The 17,024-nt window shown below is 41.3% G+C and overlaps 1 protein-coding gene across 6 annotated transcripts; it reads left to right on the top strand.

Moving 5' to 3' along the window:
- The first annotated feature begins 479 nt into the window (after nt 1-479).
- On the top strand, nt 480-16,873 carry rfx1a (regulatory factor X, 1a (influences HLA class II expression)). Of its 6 annotated transcripts, XM_029438653.1 has the most exons (19): nt 480-612; nt 2,227-2,607; nt 3,376-3,485; nt 3,571-3,666; nt 4,403-4,500; nt 5,255-5,678; nt 6,832-7,046; nt 7,904-8,023; nt 8,829-8,962; nt 9,123-9,241; nt 10,026-10,132; nt 10,263-10,414; nt 11,121-11,218; nt 11,581-11,730; nt 12,324-12,532; nt 12,746-12,899; nt 13,060-13,105; nt 13,564-13,746; nt 14,647-16,873. In XM_029438653.1, exons 2-18 carry the CDS (start codon nt 2,247-2,249, stop codon nt 13,722-13,724), a joined length of 2,754 nt encoding a protein of 917 aa, XP_029294513.1. In that variant the 5' UTR covers nt 480-612; nt 2,227-2,246; the 3' UTR covers nt 13,725-13,746; nt 14,647-16,873. The 6 variants fall into 6 exon arrangements, with proteins under 6 accessions (XP_029294513.1, XP_029294515.1, XP_029294514.1 ...); XM_029438655.1 differs by having other exon boundaries at nt 6,871-7,046; nt 13,564-16,873; XM_029438654.1 differs by having other exon boundaries at nt 6,865-7,046; nt 13,564-16,873.
- The last annotated feature ends 151 nt before the right edge of the window (nt 16,874-17,024 follow it).

Here is a 17,024-nt window from a genome sequence, read left to right as displayed (position 1 = left end):
ATTTGCAAAAGAAATCTACGGCATAAAAGGGAAAACTTCTCTGTTCATTATTTGTCAGATAAGCCAAACTGCTAGACTCTGAGAGCATTCACTGAATGAGCTTGGTTTCCACATATCCAGATGTAGGCTACCAGACAGATGTAACATCACCAAAGACAAATGGGTAGTGCAAGTAGTAATGATATTGGCTATAGACACTCCGTTTTAGATTTGATAGTTACTATGACACTATTAAATCACTAACTGCAGGATTTTGACAAGCACTAAGACAAACCTGTTACTTTTATTGACATAGCAGCCGCCTTAGTCGTAAAAAATGATATATGATGGACAGGGGTGTTCCACAAATGGGCGTAGAAGGCTTTGTAGTAAATGTGCTGCTCCTGTGACTTTAAGACAATTTGGTAGCACTCAGCCAATCAGAGCGACGAAGGGGGAGGGAAGGGAGCGGGTGGGTAGCAACAGTTGCCCTGGTGAGGACGAAGCGCCATAGCCACGGTAGCCCTGGCGACAAGAACCCAGCAACGAGAATCAACAACAACAACAACTGAATCCGCCATAAAAATAAAAGAAGACATTTCACCGGTGGGAAATACACACGTGGATACAGAGGTGAAGCTCTTTACATATAGGAAATATTTTATGTCCAATAATGCTTCAACTGAATTGTGCTATTGCTTTCCCTTGTTGTTTCAGTAGCCATAACAGGCAACTGCCTCCTAGTGTTAGCTGAAGTTAGCCTGCAAGCTAGACGTCGTATTGATAATCAGGCGAGTCTGTTTCTTGAATGGGGTAGTTTCTGCCCGCTACTCATTCGAGTGACACTGAATTGTGCCTGCCATGACGACGCAGCCACAGATGCATACTCAAGCAGGCCGTTGTTATGGCGATGTCAAATGCAAAAGGTACAAAATGGCGGTTGTTGTAGAGACCAGTTAGCTTGCTGCCCGTGTTGTCTTGCTAGATAGCTAGCATCAGTGCTGTCACGACAGGCTTGTGCTCGCTACTGCTTACAGTTAACGGAACGAGTTATCAGTAACGGTCACTTGTTTTTATTTACGTGCATTCTGTGGCGGTTTGAGACGTTATGTTTTTTCAGCAGCCCGGCACAAAACCAAGTCCCAGTTTACATGGCGTTAATCCTCCCAAACGGAGACCAAATCAGGATAGTCAAGTTAAAAGTGTAACTACATAGACAGTTTATGGGTTAGTGTTGAATCAGGGGCAGAGTTGGAACAATAACTGTCCCCTGAAATATCGTTCTTGATTATGGAAAGTGGAAAGCTTAAGGCAGGTGGCGGACATTTACCATCTGAGGGGCGTGGCGAAGGAAGGCGTTTTGCAGGTGCTTGGCAGGTCCGAGTTCAGTTTAACCTGTTTGTTCACTGATATGCTGTCTGAGCAACGTTATAGATAGGGTTTCTTTTTGCCGATTGACCATCAGAATTAAGCACCCTTAAGTAAGTCATAACAAACCTTTCTTCTGTGCTATCTGTTTTCAGTTAATTAAACAACGATGAAAAAAGGCACGAGATTTATAATTTAGTATCAAGGATATTATATACGTCACAAATAAGGGACGAGGTGTACATGTAATCTCTTCGTAATTGTGTCTGACATAAAGCACATTTACAGCAGAATGCATTGCAGTATTTGGTAAGGGATTTTACCAACTTGTGCAACTGGCATAACTGACAGGTAATGAGACACTAAAATGCTTGTTCCCGTCAATGCTCCGCCCCCACATCTTCACATCAGCTGCACCACCCACAGGTCAGCTACAGTAGTACTTAAAAAATAAAGTGTGGGGGGGCATCTCATGTCTGACTATTATCCACTTACACTTTTTACAGATCCTGCAACAAATATCACATGTTCATGCGTTGCCAATGTCATTTTACAAGTTGGACTTCCTACTCCAAAATATAAATGAATTACTCTGTACTACTAGGTAAACATTTCAAATGTCACGTTTTACTAGAAGCTGTAATTCGTTACATTTTGTCCTGCTCCACTCTCCAAAGTCGGGAATGTTATCCCTCTTATCTTCAAAACTCGGACTAGATCTCTATCCCCTGCCCTGTGTCTCTCTGAATGATTATACAGCAGCTTGAAAGACCAAAGGACATTGTGCTATTCTAACAAAATAGTAAATGAACAGTTCCAGGAATTATCCTGGAACTTTCAGAGCATCCCTAATATATACCACATGTTTCTTTTTCCTAGGGTGATTCCCAGCTCTTATAATGGCCACCTCAGGCTACGTAGGTGAGATCCAGCCAGCAGCCCAACCCCAGGGGTCTGTTGTTACCATCACACCGGGGCATCCTGACGCCAGTTCTACCCCTGCATCTGGCCCTCAGTTTCTGGCTGAGATTCAGTCTGCTGTGGCCACACCAACTGTTGTCACATCCACAGGCCAAACTACTCCCACTGACCAAGACACCTCCATCAACACTCCGAAGCCTGCAGATGGTAGTCAAGCCCAGTCCACCGCACAGGCCCAGCCTCCTCAGACACAGTATGTGACTGCAGAGATCCAGGGCTCCCCCACACAGTCTGGAAATGCTCAAAGCACTCCTCAGTACATCGTTGTTACAGTCACAGGTAAGTTCTGAACCACGGCAGTTTAGGGCAGAAGCAGTGCTTCACCTAATCCATCTACATTTTACTGGTTACTCCTCATAAAAGTAGAGTTGTTTAAAAACTTTTATTACATTTAATATTTATTTAGTTTATATACACACATTTATTTTATTGAGTCAGATCTTATCAAATGGAATAACCCTGTATGTTCTTAAGGGCAGTCCGTTACCTCAAATTGTTAGGATGTATGGATTGTTATTGTAAAATTAAGATATCATTTCATATGTATAAACACTGTGGTTGTTGGGGCGGCTGTGGCTCAGGAGGTAGAGTGGTCGTCCACCGGTCGGAGGGTCAGTGGCTCAAGATACTGAACCCCAAATTGCCCCCAATGGCAGTGTGTGAATGTGTGTGAATTTCTATCACTACTGATGAGCTGATGTGCACCTTGTATTGTAGCCTCTGACTCTGTATGAATGTGTGTGAATGGGTGAATGCTGACATGTGTTGTAAAGCGCTTTGAGCGCAACACAACTACACGATAATAAGGAATTAAAAACAGTTACAAGTATCATGAAAAACATCAGATAATAAAGCTTTGAAATTAGAACGCAAGACTCCAGTTTGAGGACAGATGACTAATATTAATGACTAAGTTTGAGACTTTGCAAGAATAATGGAATAGATGAGTGGTGCACTTACAAAAATGGTATCATATCAACAACTTCATGAAAGTAAAATAATGTCACCAACCTTTGAATGTATTTACATTCTTTCTTTTTCCTTCAGAGGGCTCCCTTCACTCATGTGACAGTGTGTCGGACTCTAGCCCCCCTCCAGCTGTGGTGCAAACAGGAGTTCCCACACAGGTTGTTCAGCAGGTTCAGACGGCTCAACAGGTAAAATATGCACGCACACACAAACACAACATGAAATTCATGTTTTCTTGACTCTTGAAACTGTATAGTATTTTTATCTCTGCAGAGGTCCGTGGTGCAGGCCACTTCTCAGATAGCCAAGACTGAGCCAGGTACACAGCTCAGTGTCACCAGTCTACAGCCTGTTCACATCAGCCAGGAGGTAAGTCAAACACACACAGTAACACTGTTCATTATTGGTGGTCAATTATGATGTCTGACAATCACATGTATTGTCACTGACCAACGCACATTGGTGGAATACATGCAAAAACACAAGTCATTATAGCTTCCATCACAAAAAGGGATTACTTGTGACATCCAAAACCTTCCAACTTTCTCACATTACGTATTAGTCATCTAATCACATCTTTGGTCGAACCTGCCTCTGCTGGCTCCCAGTTCCTCCTAGCACCGAGGTGACAGCATTAGTCAGGGATAAGAATCTCGAAGAATACCAGCTGCAGCATGAGATAGGACAGCCAGAGTGCCAGGCCTGGGCATCAGCAGACTACTTAAGCGAATGCTGCGGCACGCCCCTCTACCTCCCCTCGGACCTCCTTCAGTATTACGAATCACTATACTTGCTCTCTGTGAATGCGGAGAAAGAGATAGGAGCCCACCATGCAGTCACAAGCTCAGGCCCTGACCAGCCACGACACCAAGCTACAACTACCACTTTCCAAGTAGGTCAGGGACACAAGGGTGACTGCTGCTGTATAGTTAAGGGAACAGAGAATTTGTCTGCGGCTAACAAATGAATTTAAGTTATGATTGCAAAAGAAAGTGCCCATGAAAGATGAGTGGATTCCCAGGTGATGATACAGTTGATATTGTCTAACTAGGCGGGCAAAGATTTATTGGGTTTTTGTGGGTGTATGTGTGTGCCTACTCTTTAGGTCCAGCAGCAGCTCACACCAGTGCCAGTGCAACATGTGTACGCCAATCAAGTGCAGTATGTTGAAGGAGGAGAGGCCAACTACACCACCAGCACCATGTCAGTATAAAACTGTGTCCATCGTTTTCTAACACATGTCCAGACAGAACTTTTTCCTTTTTAAGACCAGTTCAGATTAAAGATTTGTGAAGAGACGAGTTGAAACTTGCAACTACTTGCAACCTTCTGACACCTGCCAGTCTACAACAATGTGACAAGACTCCATTGCAACAACTTTCTGTACTTCCGTTATAACTCACGTTATAGTTTTTCAGGCTTTCTGTAGCTGGATCTAATTTGTAGTGTCTTAAAATATAAATGAAGATAGTGGATGTGAGATACTTGCTACAGACACTATTGCTCGTAGTGATGAAATGGCGAAAACATAAGAAAAAGGAAAGGTTTGAGAATTTGGAGCCGTCTATGGGTGCTTCAACGTAATACCCAACACATTTACGTAGTGATCTTGAGACGGGAGATCTCCCCTTTTTGTCAAGTTCTTCTGTCTATTTTCCTGGAGCAGTTCCGTTCAAAGCCATTTCGACCAGATGACAGTTTGTAACTGACTTGACCAGCTGACTTCACTACGAGCGTTACACATTCTAAAACCAGGCATGAGAGTCTTGACAAGCTGAGTCCCGGCGACACCACCAGCCACTTGAAACGGGCCAGTTCACTCCACTGCAACTTTTCCTGGCAAAGTTCTAAAGGATTCCGTCCTGTTGCGAATCTTTGGTCTAAACTAGGCTTTACGGTTTAATTTCTCCACCAGTTTACTTTGTTTCTAACACGTGCTTTCATGTCTTTCATCCAGCCGGTCGAGTGCCTTTCCTTATACTGACACACCACTGTACACCCAGACCACAGCTGCCCAGTATTATGAAGGTCAGCCAACTTCCGTCTCACAGGCCTCCACCCCTGGCACACCTCTAACCGTCTCTGTGACTGCTGGCACAACAGGGGGTGTGTCCATGTTTGTTGCCCAGCCCACCAGTGCAGCAGGTGGAGGGGCCACGGTGGTGACCACAGGTGGCACCACCAATGGGGCAGGGGAAGGGGCAGGCACCAACGGGGGCGCAGCAGGCAGCTATGTGATCCAGGGGGGTTACATGCTGGGCAGCAGCAGCGGAGGGGCAGCTGGCAACAGTCAGAGCTACTCACACACCGCCCGCGCCTCTCCAGCCACTGTGAGTATTACAGAAGGCGAGGAGAGTAGCGTGCCGTCGGCAGACAAGAAGGTATGCAGAAGCGCCAAGCGCAAGAATTTCTTCTCGTTTTGTTCTCATCCACACAACCCTTTGGTGGCTCAAACTGATGACATCATAGTTTCAGTCCAGTGGAAAGCACAATTAAGAATGTGAAGAATTGTATTGGGACTAGGGCTGTACCAAAAAGTCCCAAGCTTCATTCATAACGTTGACATTCTAATTTGAAATCTTTTAAATGTAAAATAATGTCTATTCATTCTGTTCAATATTCAATATATTTCTGCACAGTTGCAAATAAATATTAGGCTACACAAATATTATTAGTATTGTACTATTTGTAGAATCAGATTCCAGCTGCGTAGGATTGTTTCCGACTCGTGTGACCCAATCATTTCCAATAACTCCAGAGCGTTGTAAAGTCCGAAAGTCAAACTTTGTTGAGAAAAGATAGGTATCATTTCCAAAATTCACAACACTTTTTTCATCTAACGCAATATTCTGCTTCAATACATATTTGTTGGCATTTAGCTTGATGCACGCAAAGAGAGGCACGCACCTGTAATACGACGGTCTAGAAACAATCTAACAGCGCATTCGAAGCTTCATTCGAAAACATCACAGAAGCTTTGAATGTAAAACAAATGACACTCGGTACAGCCCTTATTAGGACCAGAACTGTTAGCTGTGGGTGATACAATGCTTATTGATCACAATAAAAAGTATTAAAACAGTATTTTTAACTGTGGTTTCCTCTTGAAAGAAAACAAAACCATGGCCTCATTATTTTCATATCATAACAGTGCATGTGACGAGGGGCATTTTTGCCCCAACACTATCTTGTTCATCCCAAATTCATCCTATTGAACCCCATATGATACTAGTAACCAACCTATGTTTGGCAAACATCCCATCAATATTGCAGGTCATTAATTCATTGCATACCAAAAATGTATGCCACGGCACGCAAACAAATGTATTTGTTTTTTCATTCCCAAATGATCGTCAGACTGCAAATATGAATCGTTTGTGATTGTATAATTCATTGATTAGAAAAATGTTGCGTGCATGTTCTGAATTTTAAAGTGAAAAATGGGGATAACGTCTTTGCAAATAAGAGTGCCTATTTTTGTTTGCACATATGTTGAGGTGTGTTTGTATGTATTGGTTTTGCTAACTGCACCAGCTATTTTCTTTTTTTTCTTTGCCTGCGTGTCAGGTACAGTGGTTGCTGGACAACTATGAGACAGCTGAAGGAGTGAGTCTGCCACGTTCCACCCTCTACTGTCACTATCTGCTGCACTGCCAGGAGCAGAAACTAGAGCCTGTTAATGCTGCCTCCTTCGGGAAACTCATTAGATCTGTGTTCATGGGGCTCCGCACCCGACGCCTGGGCACACGGTAAGACGGGTCATCACACAACCAATAACCAATTGTCCATATATACACATAGGGGTGCACATACACACAACTCACCTAAACCCCTTTCATACAATGCTTCGTTGTATGACTTAACATTTTATATATTGACACCCTTCTTCTTAGCTAAGGGTCTTACTTAAGGGGGTTGCACAGAATTCCTTTAAAGATAAATTAGTTAAGCATTTTCTGCATTGAAAGAGATTTTACAGCAGTACATTTTTGTGCAACCAATGTTACTTTAAGGAAACCTTAACTCTACTACTAAGGTGTTTTGTGCAACTAGCCCCTTTTTAAATGTATTGTTTTGTATAATAAAAATGTTATAGATCAACATGACATCACAAAGAGAGCAGACAACACTTCTCCCATAATCTCCTTCCCACAGTGATGCACATCCGCAGCACAGACATCCTCTTTATACACACTGTATGATCCATATGCATATTGATCTCAATGAGTGGACACCGAAGCAAAGTTTCCTCCAGGAGAACAATGGAAAATCTATAGAGCTTATTGGAGCATTGCGAAATGTTTGCCTAGTGTAGGAAGAAATGCGGGTAGTGCTGAAGACAGACAGCATGTGTGTGGGTGAGTGAGCTTCATAAAGGAGGGGAGAGTGAGCAATTGAGATTGACTTTTTGAGAAATGTTTGGTAATATGGGTTTAATTTAACAATACAATATGTTTTTTTATGAAATTAAAGATATATATTTTCAGTTCAGTCTGTATTGAGACAGTAGAGTATGTGGCTTTGGAAGTGTTACCACAGGTTTATATAGACAACATAAACCCTCTCCTTTCACATCTGCTCATTTCATTTGATCTTATTCTGACAGGGGTAATTCCAAATACCACTACTATGGGCTGAGGATCAAGGCAGGCTCTTCTCTTCTCCGTCTGATGGAAGACCAGCAGCATCTGGCCATGAGGCAGCAGCCCTTCTCACAGAAACAGAGGTAAACACATAAAGTAAACATCCATGCCATTGACTGTGGACGTGGTCACCGTGATGTCACCCATTGGTTTGTGGTCTACGGTTTTGAAGCCTCAAGTTTGCTGTTTCGGCCGTCACCATCTTTTTGGAAACAGAAGTGGCACGAGAGGGTGGAGCTAAGAACATCGAACAAGACATTTTTAGGCGATCAGAATGTTACAATTAACTTTCAGGAAGTGAATACAAACTGTGTTAGCGACCTGTCAATCACAAGGTAGTCCTGCCCTAAAGGTTATGCTACTTTATTGTCTATTTCACTCTATATGGGACCATCATTTACAAATTAACATCATGCTGTATTGACTTGAAACTAGCAATTGAAACCATAAACTTATCAGAAAAATGTTTACTGAGGTAATGAATCAAGTAAGCAGTTATAGCAGATAATTTTCTCATAAACTTCTATACAACTGGACTAGAGGAACCAGAGGAGACGCCCCCTACTGGCCATTAGAGAGAATGCAAGTTTAAGGCACGTCTGCGTTGGCTTAACTTTTCAGACCTGGAGTTTGCCGCTTGATTCATACACACATTAACACATCTATTGTCCATCAATACACCTCTATAAATATTGATCTTAAATATCTATAAAAAAAAATTCATCCGAATCTATTTCATTTGCACAGTGTATCACTGACTCTTATTTTCCCTCCGTCTCGCACATTATATGTGTTATTTTAAATCCCCTCACTGTTGCAGACATCTGCTGTATAAGACAGAGTTGCCACTTCGTTTCACTTTATTATTCATCATCCTGTTCCTATCAGGTTGAAGCCTGTGCATAAAGTAGAGGGAATGACCAATGGCACCGCAGCAGGAGCAGGCCAGCAGCAGCAACAGCAGCAGGGATCAGGGCAGGTGGACATCAGCACCCAGGTTCAGCAGTACCAGCAGTTCCTAGGTGAGTTCAGTAAACAGTGAACAAATGCCTACAGGTATGAGAGGCATGGTTAAAGATGGTATTATTGGTATTATTAATACAATATATAATACAACAGTTCCAGTTCATTCTCATTGTGAATGTGATTTTCTTTTGAGTATCCAGTGTTCTTGTGTTCCAGATGCATCTCGAGCTCTCCCAGAGTTCCCAGACATCGACCTCCAGGGGAAGTCTCTGCCAGAGGGAATTGAGCTGGAGCACATAAAGAGCTTTCAGCTGCTGTACAGAGAGCACTGTGAGGTAACTGAATGAAAGGACATCAGATAGCCGGCGAGCACCCATTGAGTATTTATGAGTTCCTGTTTCTATCTAGTTGTTAGTAATACCGTGGAAGACTACTCTAAATGTAAGTACCCACTGTAACTCATAGGGTAGGACAATACTAACTGAAAAATGAACAGACACGTTGTTAGACTTAGCTTCAAAAGTACTCAGCCAATATAATGGAGGTCCATTTATTTATTGAATCTTTATTGAATCAGGCAGTCTCATTGAGATTAAGATCTCTTTTTTCTTGAGACACCTGAGACAAGAAACATTCAAAAGAACACAAACAACAAAACAGAAACATTACATTTAACAGACGCTCCTATCCAGAGCGATTTACAGTAAACTAACTACAGGGGCAGTCCCCCTGCAGCAACTCGGGGGTTTAGTGCTCATATTGGTGGCACTATGGTATTGAACTCACAACCTTCCCGGTGTGTTATTTGGAGGCCTAACCACTTGCCCACTAGACCACCACCACCAGGAATGGGGTTTGAAGGGCAGTTTGAGGTTCCATTAAAAGGTGCATATATAGTGCAATCATAGTATCAGAAACCAGTTCTGCCACATCGGCGCATGTACTGTAGTTACTAGATTTAAATGAGAGAAGAGAAGTCAGGTAGTTAATTCTTTTTGATAATAATACATTTTGTCCTCACTTTGTGTCTGTGCAATTGATCTTGGTGATAATCTGTATGTGCTCAGTCATTTATTATCAGTCACTGATGTATAAGATGTTCTCTCTGTGTTCTGTCAGGCTATACTAGATGTGATGGTCAACCTGCAGTTTACCCTGGTGGAAACTCTGTGGAAGACCTTCTGGAGGTTCAGCCAGAGTCAGGCTGGAGATGCCACGTTGGCTGTGTGAGTGCTCAAGCCTTGTAGGCAAATATTTAAAAATTAAACAAAAGTAAGAAGATTCTCCTATTGCAGTAGCAGTACCATTTTATACAGAATGCAGATCATTCAAACTAGCATGCACGTGTGTTGGCAGTCATGACGAGTCAGAGAAGCGCCTCCCTAAGTCCTGCCTGGTGCTGCTGTGCAAGTATGATCCGGTGCTGCGCTGGAGCCGGGACTGTGACAACAGCCTGTACCAGGCCCTGGTGGAGATCCTCATCCCTGATGTCCTCAGGCCCATCCCCAGTAAGACTCTACAAGAAGTATAATTAAGCAGTAAAACCACATACTGTCAATATGCACATACCAAAATATTATATAACAATATGTTTACCACTAAAGTGACCACACAGAAAAAACATTAATATATAAAAAGATCTGAATTTGCTCAATTTTACTCTTTTTTTTGGCAAAAATAATTACAGCTGCCATTACAGCATATGTGTCCACACCTACAGTATATGCCCATACAGAGCTATTCTTTGAACTATTTAGAATGAACCTATGAGAGAACAAAGGATCAACATTTGGATTGGCTGTGTAGTAGTACTAGAGCACAACGTTTTTCCTTGCCTGCCGCTCTGCTGTGGAAAATGACTCACTGGTGTTTACACTTATTTCTTTCTGTTTCAATCTTAGTCAGAATTTGAATGAATTGCTTCGAACACTCCTATGAGAAAGGATCTTTTCTTTCGTCCTGCTGCACTGCTCCCACAAGAATATTTTCCACATGCACATTCCTCTAGGACTTTCTCTTCCATGTCAATTGGAATCAAATCTGGTTATGCATGTTCATGGCCAATAAATCTGATTCTCCAGCAAAAGCTTAGCTATGTTCACCAGGTGTTTGATAATTCTTTCTCCTGATACATTCTCAGTAAGAAAATGAAAACATACTCTGAATTGACCTGAATTAAATGCCTTTTATCCCTTTTTTTCCTGCTGCTCCCAGGTGCCTTAACTCAAGCCATCCGCAACTTTGCCAAGAGCCTGGAGAGCTGGCTGACCAATGCCATGATGAACATCCCGGAGGAAATGGTCCGCATCAAGGTACACTCCCCTTGGATTAGCTTGCAGTTGGTGGAACATGTTTTCTGAGCCATGGAGCAAGTTGTTTTTAGGCTTGCAGGAACAGCCTTTAAAAAATCCTGCTTTTGTTGAGACTGATTGCAAGCTTAGACATTGTTAAATGTAACTTAAAGTAGCGAACGTAACGTGAAAATAAGGTAGGTAGGTAAATAATGCAAATAATCATTAGTAAAAAATTGCCTATTCCAAACAACTATTTGTGATGGTAGCAGTGTAATCATCAAGTGTTTTCACAGTGTAGGTTATTTGTAAAGATATTTGTATGTGTTATGTAAAATATATTTTTGATGTCCTTTCATCCTTTTCTCCTCGTGGTCTCTCAGGTAACATCAGCCAATGCATTTGCCCAGACACTGCGTCGCTACACCAGTCTGAACCACCTCGCCCAGGCAGCCCGCGCTGTGCTCCAGAATACAGCCCAGATCAACCAGATGCTCTCTGACCTCAACCGCGTCGACTTCGCTAACGTCCAGGTTGGTTTAGTCTCTGCAGCATTTGCATCACCTCACATGAATTTCAGTGTTTGTGGTTTAATGTAGCTTTGGGTTTTAGTGTTTGATGAGGTTTCATGTGCTGGTTAGTTATTCAGTTACTGCGTCAAGCATTCTGTGTTTTCTGCAACTTTCCTCCCCATGAAATGTAAACCCTTTCTCATTTCTCCAGTGAGAGAAGAACACATGCTTAGATACAGAACTGTGAACCTGGGAGTGATTTAGTGTCTTTTTTTAATACACTACATAAAAATCCAGATAATAAAACGTGAGAGGCCAAGAGGCCACAGGCTTATACAACGAACCTCCCCTCAGTTTAAGGAGAAAAACAAACAATAACAAAAAAGCGGGGGAAAAAACTAGGGTAACATAATTTAATTGTTTTTAATTAATGACAACAAAAAACAGACAACATTTTGCAAATTAAATCTATATATATATATATATATATATATATATATATATATATATATATATATATATACACACACACACACATGTCAAGAAATAATTAGACTTGCCAGGTGTGGCTGCCTCTTACTGACACATTGCACGGTCCTGTCCACCCTTTGCAGGAGCAGGCTTCATGGGTGTGCCGGTGTGAAGACCGAGTTGTTCAGCGGCTGGAGCAGGACTTCAAGCTGACCCTCCAGCAGCAGAACTCTCTGGAGCAGTGGGCTGCGTGGCTGGATGGTGTAGTCTCCCAGGTCCTAAAGCCCTACCAGCAGAGCCCTGCCTTCCCAAAGGCCGCCAAGCTCTTCCTACTCAAGTGGTCCTTTTACAGGTGTGATGGGAGACATTTGGACATTTTCATTCTACTTTGGGGTCTTTGTTGATGCAGATGATGAGTATTAGATACACACTTTTGTTACACAGTATTAGTTGTAAAAGAGCAGTGAAGAGCTGCTTCTGAAGCACTGAGACATACTTCCCATTTGTGGTGAAGAAGACCAAGTGATATAGTTACAGAATATGTGTCTGCTTCTCTGCTCTTCAGTTCCATGGTGATCAGGGACCTGACCCTGAGGAGTGCAGCCAGTTTTGGTTCCTTTCACCTGATCCGCCTGCTGTATGATGAGTACATGTACTACCTGATAGAGCACAGAGTGGCCCAGGCTAAAGGAGAGACCCCCATTGCTGTCATGGGAGAGGTACCAAAGCACACACACACACACACACACACACACACACACACACACACGCACACACACGCACACATACGCACACATACGCACATACGCACATACATAGATGAACCAAATAATGTAATCCATATTTACAGTACTAACACATTTCCCCTCTTGCCATTAGTTTGCCAGTTTAGGCCGTGGGCTAAATCAGCTGGATCCCGACAAAGGTAATTACACTCTGCACTGTGTTTCTAACGTATCTCTAGGCCTAGGGCTTGGTAGGGCTGTACCAAATGTCATTATTTTATATATATTATATACATATTTGAATGACGTTATCACCCCAAAAAATAAAATAAAAAAAATAAAAAAGTATTTTTTGTTAGAGCCAAAAAACTTTTTTTCTTATTGTTGTTATATAATGTGATTTAAGGTGCTATTAGATTGCACCTGGACCGGCCCGTAAATGCTGGTGTGTGCCTCCCTTTTTCAAATTCTACATATAGCATAATAATAAAAGAAATATTTTAGTGTAGCCTAATATTTAGAAATGCCAGGTTTAGGAAAAAGCTGCGCAACATTCAAATGTTGATTTAGAAATCAAACTATTCGGTACAGCCCCACTAACTACAGTCATGTTTCAAGCATTGTTTATAACTCACTCATTTACCCATGTCCATCCCAGAAGAGGAAGAGGAAGAGGAGGACGAGAGTGATGATGAAAGTCAGGAGCTGTCCCTTCCCTCGGACGGGGTCGTGCTAGGAGACGAGTCACTGGAGCCGCCTGCCAAGCTGGCCAGAATGGACCAGAGAGTCCTCTTCACAACCGGATCAGTTGACGACTAACCACAGAGTAACACTACTAGACGTGGGTTGATCATATTGAATATGCACACACACAAAGATGTACAAAGAACACTGATTGATACACTCGACACATGTATATAGATCTTGTAAATGTGCGTGCACACTCTCGCTGCATACTGTAACTGTCCCACTTGTTTACGCACACACACAATCAAAACATTCAGTACTGCTGTTGCCTGGATGGCACAACCACCTGTTGGCACCATCGATTCAATACACAATTATTGGCAGTGCAATAGGATGTGGCTTCAAAACCCAGAGAGCCAATGTGATGAAAAAAATGATTATTATAATGAGAAAAGTTCTCAAAATAATGACTTAGTATGTAAAAATAATAACATATCTCAAAATAACAAGATAGCATCTAAAAATAATGACTTATTATATGTGATATATATATAATATATATGACTTAAGTTTGTCATTAGATAGTATGTTATTATTTTGAGATAGTATGTTATTATTTGAGATAGTATGTTATTATTTGAGGTAGTATGTTATTATTTAGAGATAGTATGTTATTATTTGAGGTAGTATGTTATTATTTAGAGATAGTATGTTATTATTTGAGGTAGTATGTTATTATTTGAGGTAGTATGTTATTATTTTGAGATAGTATGTTATTATTTGAGGTAGTATGTTATTATTTGAGGTAGTATGTTATTATTTTGAGATAGTATGTTATTATTTGAGGTAGTATGTTATTATTTTGACAGTATATCATTATTTTGAGAAGGTTTCTCATTATAATGACTAATATGACATTCATCACATTGGTGGAAATGGGCTTCCACATGGAAAAACACAGAGCATTTTAACCCTCAGTTGTACTGATCTGTAAAAATTAACTAAAGCCAGGCATGTTTTTTTTCTTTCTCTCTCATTGCATTGCAACCTGTAGCCTCGCTGTCTCCTTGCTGAGAAACATCTGCTCCCCCTAGATCCTCCTAAAACTGTCACTGCCGTATCAAAGTGGTCTTAAAATACTGTGATGTGTATGTGCGTGTGTAAAGGTAACTTCTACAGGAGGAGGATGCAAAGTGGATCTTCAACAGTAAACGGTTGCTGAATTTAGTTTTCACTAATAATTCACGGCCGTGGGAAGTTGTGTCGTTCAGAAGGGAAGAGACATTTGTGAGAGACAGCAGGCGGTAGGGATTTTTGGGTGGGTTTGTCTTCTTTGTGTGTGTTTGTGTATTTTCTGTTTGAGCACTGGGGGTCACACCGCTCTGCTGTTACTTCTGGAGGCTGACTGAATGTGTGTGTGTGTGTGTGTGTGTGTGTGTGTGTGTGTGTGTGTGTGTGTGTGTGTGTGTGTGTGTGTGTGTGTGTGTGTGTGTGTGTGTGTGTGTGTGATTGTGAGTCATGCCAAGTGTTGACTGTTTCCTCTGTAGATATTTTTTAAGGCATTCAGGTTTTGATTTGGGAGACGTGTCTAGATTACCTGTTTAATTTTATTCGCCTGTAAAGAAATAAACCTTCTTGTGTTCTTGGAGTGCCTGTCGTAGCTGCTACTCACACTTGTAAAGAAAAAAGCTACGGCTGTGGAATTGGGGCTCCCATTAGTTGCTGCAAAAAATCCTCTCTCTTTTATTGAACCTCTGGTTCCATGAGAGAGGTACTGTATGTGTCATATTTTTTTGTTCAAAGTGCTTCATTCCTGTCCATCCAATAAGTTCCTTTGTGTCCTCATTTTCCATTGACATATCATTTTCCCGCCTTATTTCAATATGCTTTTCCATGTGTGTGCCAAACCCGTTTGCTTTTATCCTTGATCTCATTGTTTTAAATGATCTTTTATGTTTTAAGGAGGACTGTGCCTGAGTAAGAACGCTGATATACTTATATTCTACTGTATATTTATCCACTACTTTGAATTTTGTTGTCACTAAGTGAACCTCTTGTGCAGTGTATGGTGCTGTGTTGTCACACATTGTAAGCAACCTTTGTGTGCATTATTGATTTGTGATTGTACGTTCAGTTATCAATCCTATATCATATCTGATGGCTTTTCCACGAACAGGCTAAGGCCCTGCCTCTTTGCACATATTGACTATTGTCTTTAAAACTACGACGAGTTATCTGAAATGTTTTTCACTTTCTTTGAAGTCTTAGGTGTTTTTTTGATGGTGGGGTGCAGGTGTCAGATTTTGTGCGAACATCTCCTACCACTCTTTGTGGTGAGAGGTGAGATTGCTCTTTCTGCACAGTCCTCCACCAACACTCATCTCCCTCCACTGTGCTTTCATCTCACTGCGTTTCCGCCCTCCTGCCAATGGCTTTGTTTTGCTTCAAACATCCATATTCTTAAACACTGTTCGTCATGATTGGTGGTCGTAAACATGTCATTTTTGGATTTTTGAATACAATGTCTTTAAATAGCTGCAATGTTCATGTTTTCAACAAGCATTGCCAGCCTCAAACCAGCACATCATCCTTTATATGGACTCCACCACAGCTGAGTACATATCACTCCAGTCTTTCAGTGATCTACAGCATATAGAATGGCCATTGTTTACCCAGTAAGAAAAATGTTTAGTCATTTTTATAGTGCATTGTTTCTTATGTACAAAACAAATTGAGAAAAAAGATGTTCAGTGGCAGTGTTTTATGAATTTGGTCTGCTATAAGTATGACTGTGCCTTTGGAGGTGGTAGAATGCAATTCAGATGTTTTTAATTTTAAAGATATAAATTAAAGAATTTTTAAAATTGCACTCTTGTAGATTTATTTACCTTGAGGTTTAACAGAAGTGTCTGTTTTGGTACCAGTGTTAACAGTTAGTACAGTCATATGCCTCGATGCATCAGTAATGTCTTGTGGCTAAAAGATAGACAGGAGTGTGGTCTGACATGCAGCCACAGTTTTACTAATCTTACACCTTTTTTTTCAAAATGTACTTCCTGGCTCGTACTCACACACTTCTGTTATCACTTCTGCTGCATTGTACAGGGTAGATACTGGAACAGAAACCACAAATATTTCCAGTCTATTTTATGAAACTACGTCATCTTTTTTGTTCAGTATACACAGTAACAGATCAAATGTGATGTCAATTTTAAATGTGTGAAAACTGAAAAAGCTGCAGATTCTGTTATTCTTTTAAAAAGATATCATCTTGAAAACTATTTTTGTCAATAACTGTGGTTCATCTTTGCCTGCCAGATTACTCTGACGAAGCCTAACAGTGACATCTAGTGGTGGTTTATCGCAACTGTGCTTTTGTTACGTCTGCTGACAGCGGGCTGTGTTTTATGTACATACTGTTTGTAAAAGAAC

This window comes from Cottoperca gobio, chromosome 8, assembly GCF_900634415.1.
Source record: "Cottoperca gobio chromosome 8, fCotGob3.1, whole genome shotgun sequence".
Lineage (NCBI taxonomy): Eukaryota > Metazoa > Chordata > Actinopteri > Perciformes > Bovichtidae > Cottoperca > Cottoperca gobio.
This window is presented reverse-complemented; position numbering and strand designations above follow the sequence as displayed.